At 40.3% G+C, this 6,404-nt stretch overlaps 1 protein-coding gene across 1 annotated transcript; it reads left to right on the top strand.

The window, feature by feature from the left end:
- The first annotated feature begins 1,412 nt into the window (after positions 1-1,412).
- CFAP161 (cilia and flagella associated protein 161) lies at positions 1,413-5,833 on the top strand. Its single transcript, XM_039723533.1, has 7 exons — positions 1,413-1,475; positions 1,645-1,734; positions 1,890-2,143; positions 2,776-2,860; positions 3,710-3,868; positions 4,471-4,544; positions 5,477-5,833. The coding sequence occupies exons 1-7, from the start codon at positions 1,413-1,415 to the stop codon at positions 5,652-5,654; spliced, it is 903 nt and encodes a 300-aa protein (XP_039579467.1). The 3' UTR covers positions 5,655-5,833.
- Positions 5,834-6,404: the final 571 nt, after the last annotated feature.

The following is a 6,404-nucleotide window of genomic DNA, read 5'->3' as shown; positions in this document are numbered from 1 at the left end:
AATTAGCTACAGCAAGACAGTGCACCCGCAATTAATGACACAGCTAAGCATAATATATGATTTTATACAATGATTTATTACTGAATATTGATTTAAGTTTTTAATTCTGAAACAAGAAAAAGGTGTTTGGCTTGCAGCATTCAGCTAAGATGAACAAAGTTTCTTCCTTATTTTAATTACACAGTTTCAGCGTTGCTGACAACAGAGCACGGTGTAGCGAAGTGTCACTTACCAGAACTGAACACTGAGTGGTGCTATTTGAACAAAAATGGATAGAATTTGGTCCTTAAAAGTTTGGGATGTGCTAAATAACTTTATGAGTAATAACTTCTTGGGTTAAAAAACAACCAGGAAAGAGCCGAGTTTCATGTGAATTACTGTCAAAACTGCCTGATGATGAGATGTAGCCCAGCTGTCCACGCAAAAAACAATTTTCTTTTAATCTTTGTAAGTTGTCCTGCATTGAAACCTTACAACAGCAAGCTTGTAAGAAAGCCGTGACAGTGGTAAAGGGATTAAATGTGTTGTGCAAGGATCTACACCTTCTCTGAAGATCACTGGCGAAGCCTATCTGGGAAAGAAACACAGGGCACGGTGTTTATTGTCACTTAGCTTAACTTGCCACGTAGATTTCAAACCAAGAAAATAACAAAGCACAACATTTACAATGAAAACATCCACTCCCTCCAAACACGAGGAAGTTTTCCACAGCGAGGGCGGTGCAACACCGGCACAGGCTGCCCAGGGAGGCGAGGCCCATCATTCCGGAATGCTCGGTCAGGCTGGATGGGGCTGGGGAAGGTGAAGGTGTCTCTGACCACGGCAGGGGAGGGCGGAAACGAGATGATTTCAAGGGTGATTTTAAGGGTTCCTTTCAGCCCAAACTGTTGTATGATTGACAGCATTCACCAGCAGCGCAGCGATAAGGAGCTGATTCGTTGTGTTATACTGCTGCAGCCAGGCTGCTCGGGTGAGCTCCAGACCGGGAACTGCTCCACCGGCAGGACAGGCGGGCACGGGAACAAGCTGCCAGGGCAGCGCTGGAGTCACCGCGCCCGGGGGCACTTAAAAGACGCGTGCACTTGGGGACACACACGGGAGGGCCTGGCAGTGTTGCATTTACAGCGGGACGGGACGATTTGCCCGCTCTAAACACTCTTTTGCCCGGTCAAACACTCCGTGACCCCACGGCCCCTCACGGCCCCGCTCCGCCCTCAGCGCCGTTCAGGCCCCGCCCCTGGCCCCGCCCTGTCTGCCGTGGGATGGCCAATCACAGCCCCGCCTTTCCCAGGCCGGCCAATCGCCGCCCCGCACTTCCCGGGCTGGCCAATCTGGCCCCGCCCCCGCCCTGGCTAGCCAATCGCGGCACGGCACGGTCGCTATGGCGACGCGGGACGCATCCCGGCCCGGCCATGGCTTCCTACCGCCTCGGGGTCCGCATCGGGAACTGGCTGGAGGACGAGATCGCGCAGCAGGTACCGCCATCCCCGGCACCTCCATCCCCAGGCACCTCCTTCCCTGGCACCACCATCCCGGGTACTGCCATGCCCGGGCACCACCGCCTCCCCCGCTCCCTAAATCCACTTTAAACCCGAGACTGTGGATGCTGGATAAAATATATCCTCCCCTCTCCTTTGCCAACAGGACCTCCTGAGGGATTTTATCCGTAAGAGAGAGAAAGGACAACTTTTAGTGCAGAGATTAGCCAGACTTCAAGAGAGTATTTTCAAGAAGGTAATTTTTAAAGAGGGTTGTGTCCACCTCCCCATGACCCCCACAAAGTGGCATAACTCCTATTAATGTTCTGCCTACACTATGAATGCTAGGGAAATTATATATTAAAATACTTCTGATGTTAGGTTCAGACAATTCTGTAAATTCTAATTTAGGTAGAGCTGTCAGTATCTTCTGATGGATTTGTTCACTTTGGAGACACCGTGTTGCTTATGAACCCAGACTGCAAACCCTCGGATCTGGGAGGGACCTCGCAGGAGAGGGACCCCGAAATGCGTGGTGATGTCACCCTGGCTGTTGACATGGAAGAAGTGTCCCTGTACTCAGACGAGCCCCTGCAGATCTCACGTGGACTTAGTGCAGTCAAGAGGGTGGACCCCATAGGTCGAAATGCTTTCTGTATTGTAAGGTCTGCTATTTTATTCTGAGTTGTTTTCAATTTTTATTTTAGCTTTAGGCATCTTGTTTTGAGAAATATGCAACAAAGCTTGCTAATATACAGAGGAATATTAATAAATTTAATTTAGTTAAGAAAGAGTTTTCAGTCATGCATTAAGCTGGATTCTATGCTGCATATTACTCTGACTAATTCCAATGAACTCTAAATCAGCTTAGGTGTGAAGACAGAATCAAGTTCACTGTATCATTTGGTAAATTCTATCATTTGGTTTTTATTCCAGTTGCAGACAAAACATGTCCAAATATCAGTAGTATTAATATTCACTCTCCTGAAAGCAGAAATATGTCATTGCTTTTGCTTTCCATGAAGTGGGCATGGTTCTGTTCTAAAAAACCCAGCATATTCTCTGTCTCAAATATATATTTAATTGTTGCTGTTTGTTGGAGAAGAAACAGAAGAACAGGGTCCAGCTCTGTAATCAAAGCCTTAGGTTAAGATATTTTACCTATTTTAAAACGCAAACAGTACAAAATATTGTCAAAAAGCAACATCTAACTGTAGATGAAAACACACAAAAAACCTAAACAATAGCAAAACTAATGATTTGAATGTACCTTTTTCCCTTTTTACAATTTTTACAGTGTGGATGGAAGTGCAGTGGGTGAACCACTTCGATATGGGCAAAACTTTCTTCTTGGGACAAAAGGAGGGGTTTCTGACAAACTGGTAAGGCAACAAAGTTACACATGGCAGTGGTAGCATGTACTGATAATGTGCATTGGATCCCTCTCTAAGAACAGATATATAAGGCTGTACCCTTAGTTTTACAGAACAGGCTCAGAATCATGCATAGATATAAGTAATACCTAATTAGAAAGTTTATGCTACTTGCCTGAGGTCAGGTGTGCAGAGCAAGGGGGCTGTTAGCCAGAATGGCTGAACAAAGGAAATCTGAAAAGGAAAGAGAAAAGAAATCACAATTAAATTGTGAATCATGAAAGAATTCTTCAAGGAGATTTTAGGGTTTTTTACTTTGAACAACTCACTTAGGTATTGGAGTTGATGATCCTCGTGGGTCCCTTTCAACTCTGAATATTCTGTGAAACTCCAAAATGAGAAGATTTCCTTTCTTATGAAGATAATCTATAGTAGGAATATAAAGTGATGCACTATTCTATCATTCTGAGGAAGCAGACTTCTATTAAATGGTAACATTCTTTCCCTCTGCAAATTAAAAGCACATAAGGCATTACACATATGTATGCATTCAAAATAAATCACCACAACTTTGAAAATGTTTTCCTTGTCAACAATCACTTTGGTGAGATAAAAATATTTGGAATGTAAATTCAATTTTAAATTTATATTCACAAATCTGCATATAGAATAACTACTTAATGAGTTTATCAACGGTATAGAACCTATCCCATGGGTTTTGCCTGCATAGTTTTAGCTGGGAAGACTGATCTGTCAGGAGCCAAGAGAAAAGTTCTTTTGTTCAAAAGTATGTTTCAAAATTACACATCTTCTTTCTTTTACATTAATACTGTCCTTAATATATATTTTTATTTACAGTTTTATCTGGCAAGTGACCACAAAACATTTAGAGATTTTGCTAAAAAATCTCGCCTTCAGAAAGTGTTTCTGACAGCTGAGCTTTCCTATTTGACCTTCTGGCAAGCAAAGTCCTTGGATCCACAACTGCGCCTTGAACATGAAGGATTTCCAGTTCCTGTAAGAAACTAAAACTGTAGGAAATGTTATGAAAATTTAATTGAAACAGGTGGACTACTGAGAAAAAAATGTTATGTCGATTTTACTAACATGTGAGTTATGCCAGTTCTAACCTCTAGTTGTAGGAAGGGGGAGAGGAAATGAACAGTCTAATTAGGAATCTGCTTATAAAGATATTTGTTTCTATTGTTCATTTTGTGGTTGACTTGTTCAGGTTTTTGCATTACTTACCTGTTTTTAAGGCCTTTTGAGACAGTAAATTCCATTTCCAGTATTTGGAGATGTGATTAACTAACCGGTCCTATACATTAAGTGTCTAATAAAATTCTCAAAGCATCTGAATAAGTGACTGATTTTCCAAATGTTTTAAACCTTTTGTAAATACAGTATTTTCCTGTACCAGATAACTGCCAGGCTTTCTGAAGTGCTGGCATACACACAAATACAATTGTTCCTACACAGCCTTGAGCTAAGACTCATTTACATGAATAAGCTCACTAATAAACACAGTCAAAATTAACTAATTGTTAAAGACAGTCTTTATTCACAGTATTGGTTTAAAAATGTTTGTCAAGTGTCTTTCCTTGCTCTTTTTTTTCCAGGCAGAAACTAAGATTATTATTACTCATTGCTACACCAATCGCAACTTAGCCGTTCCAAGGACCTTCTGTGTGTGGTAAGAGTAACTTACAACTGGCAGGGGAGTGCACAGTGATGGGCCAACAGCAAGAATTACTGTGGGGAGCAAGACAGGTGCTTTAAGAACACACTGAGGAAATGGAAAATAATGGAAAGTGCCATTCTCCTTTCCCCTATGTTACTTCTTGGCTGCAACGTGTGCTGCTGTGTTGCTGCAGACAGTTGGATCAGTCTTAGTTGTTTGGATTTTTTTTTCATTTTTCATTATCATATCATGCTTTTAGTGTTCCCTAGTTTCTTGGTGGTTCTCTATGAATATCTTGAGCAATGTCAGTTGTTTGGGTTACTTTTGAAGGAAAAAAAGGATATACTAAGAAGTGTAGGGAACAAGGGAATTAAATAAAACCATAGTGCATAAAATTCTAAATGCTTATGTCCATCCGAATCAATGTCTCGACAAATCAGAGTTAATCTTTCAATTCAGTTAATACACATGCATTAAATTAATATTGATTAGGCACCAATGTTTCCCATTCACTTCTTAGCAAGACCTGGCTGAGGATTTATGTTAGGTTTTTGAGGATTAAAGGTCAGAAAGTTTGAGGCTGAAGAAGTTAATAAGTAGCCAGAATCTTCCTCAGTCAGAGAGAGGTGGGGATGAAGGCCTAACCAGCTTTTACAAATCAAGTTGGTGTATTAGGGCCTTATTCTGCTGGGGTTCCTTTTAGCTCTGAGGCCAGAAAGGTGGCATTTATTTTGGATTTAAAAATCCTAAATTATTCATAGGAAACAAAGTGGGTTTCTTTGTGTTTCTTATAAGGGTCTGGTCTTTCAAAGTGCATACTGATATTTCTGAGTATACCAAGAGAAAAATGAGAAAATCTCAAACAATTCACAAGTAATGAAGATTTGCTGTATTTGTATATATGTTCATTCTCCCTGCCTATCCCATCTCTTTTGACTTTGCAGGTCTTGTTTTGGAAGAGAATTTGAAGTAATTTGTCACAATTATCTGGACTCCCGCAAAGTTGAAGAAGATAAGAATTACTGGGAGATAATTACAGGAAATCCTGGTCCTGAAGATGGTACAATGCCTGAAAGACCCAAAGCTCTCCCAGAAGGGTATGAGAATAAATTAGTTTCATGAATAGACAAAGGATATAAAACCCCAAGACCACATCCAGGAGAGGTTGATGAGACTGATTATTGTTTCTTTCTGTTTGTATTTTAGTTTTAGAGATTTTTATTTTAAAAATGGAAATTAAAGTCTGCCATTAGTAATATTGCATAATCTCATGAACTCATCAAGGTTATAATGGGAAAAAAGCTCTTAAATGATGAACAACACATAAAAAAATGTAAATCAGGAAAGGCTCCTTTTCCCATTTTCACATTCACTGATGACAAAAGTTGTCAGAACCCAGGAAACCTAATAGATTTTCATTAAATTACTGGCTCTCAGAGTGTATTTAAGCAATTCTTTCAAAGCCAAACCAGTGTCACAATTTTTAAAAGGGTGAGTGAACAGTTTCCAAAACACTGAAAACCAAACACACGCAAAGTTATCATGGGATGCTTTGACATTTAAAGTTCATCTGACAGAAAGCTGGTTGTTGAGTTTGTTCCACCCTACATCTAGCACAATATTGCCAGTTATTAAATTACAAGTGAGACTTTTTAATCTTGAGTTTAACTTCTAATTCATGGATATAAATTGAGTTTTTAATGTTTTTTCATGTATTCTAAACTCTTTAATATCAAGTAATCAAGAACATGAGCACAGTGATCATGGGATGCTTTGACATTTAAAGTTCATCTGACAGAAAGCTGGTTGTTGAGTTTGTTCCACCCTACATCTAGCACAATATTGCCAGTTATTAAATTACAAGTGAGACTT

The sequence above is a fragment of the Passer montanus genome, unplaced genomic scaffold (genome assembly GCF_014805655.1).
Source record: "Passer montanus isolate IOZ18808 unplaced genomic scaffold, ASM1480565v1 scaffold5, whole genome shotgun sequence".
In the NCBI taxonomy this organism is placed as follows: domain Eukaryota; kingdom Metazoa; phylum Chordata; class Aves; order Passeriformes; family Passeridae; genus Passer; species Passer montanus.
The sequence above is the reverse complement of the archived record's forward strand: the minus strand, read 5'-3'. Positions and strand labels throughout refer to the sequence as shown.

What these genes read in the sequence shown, in the direction of transcription:
- CFAP161 (XM_039723533.1), top strand. Translation starts at nt 1,413, where the DNA reads ATGGCTTCCTACCGCCTCGGGGTCCGCATCGGGAACTGGCTGGAGGAC. An exon ending in AAGAGAGTATTTTCAAGAAG is followed by an intron (nt 1,735 to 1,889) that starts GTAATTTTTAAA and finishes ATTCTAATTTAG; the next exon opens with GTAGAGCTGTCAGTATCTTC. An exon ending in GAGGGGTTTCTGACAAACTG is followed by an intron (nt 2,861 to 3,709) that starts GTAAGGCAACAA and finishes TTTTATTTACAG; the next exon opens with TTTTATCTGGCAAGTGACCA.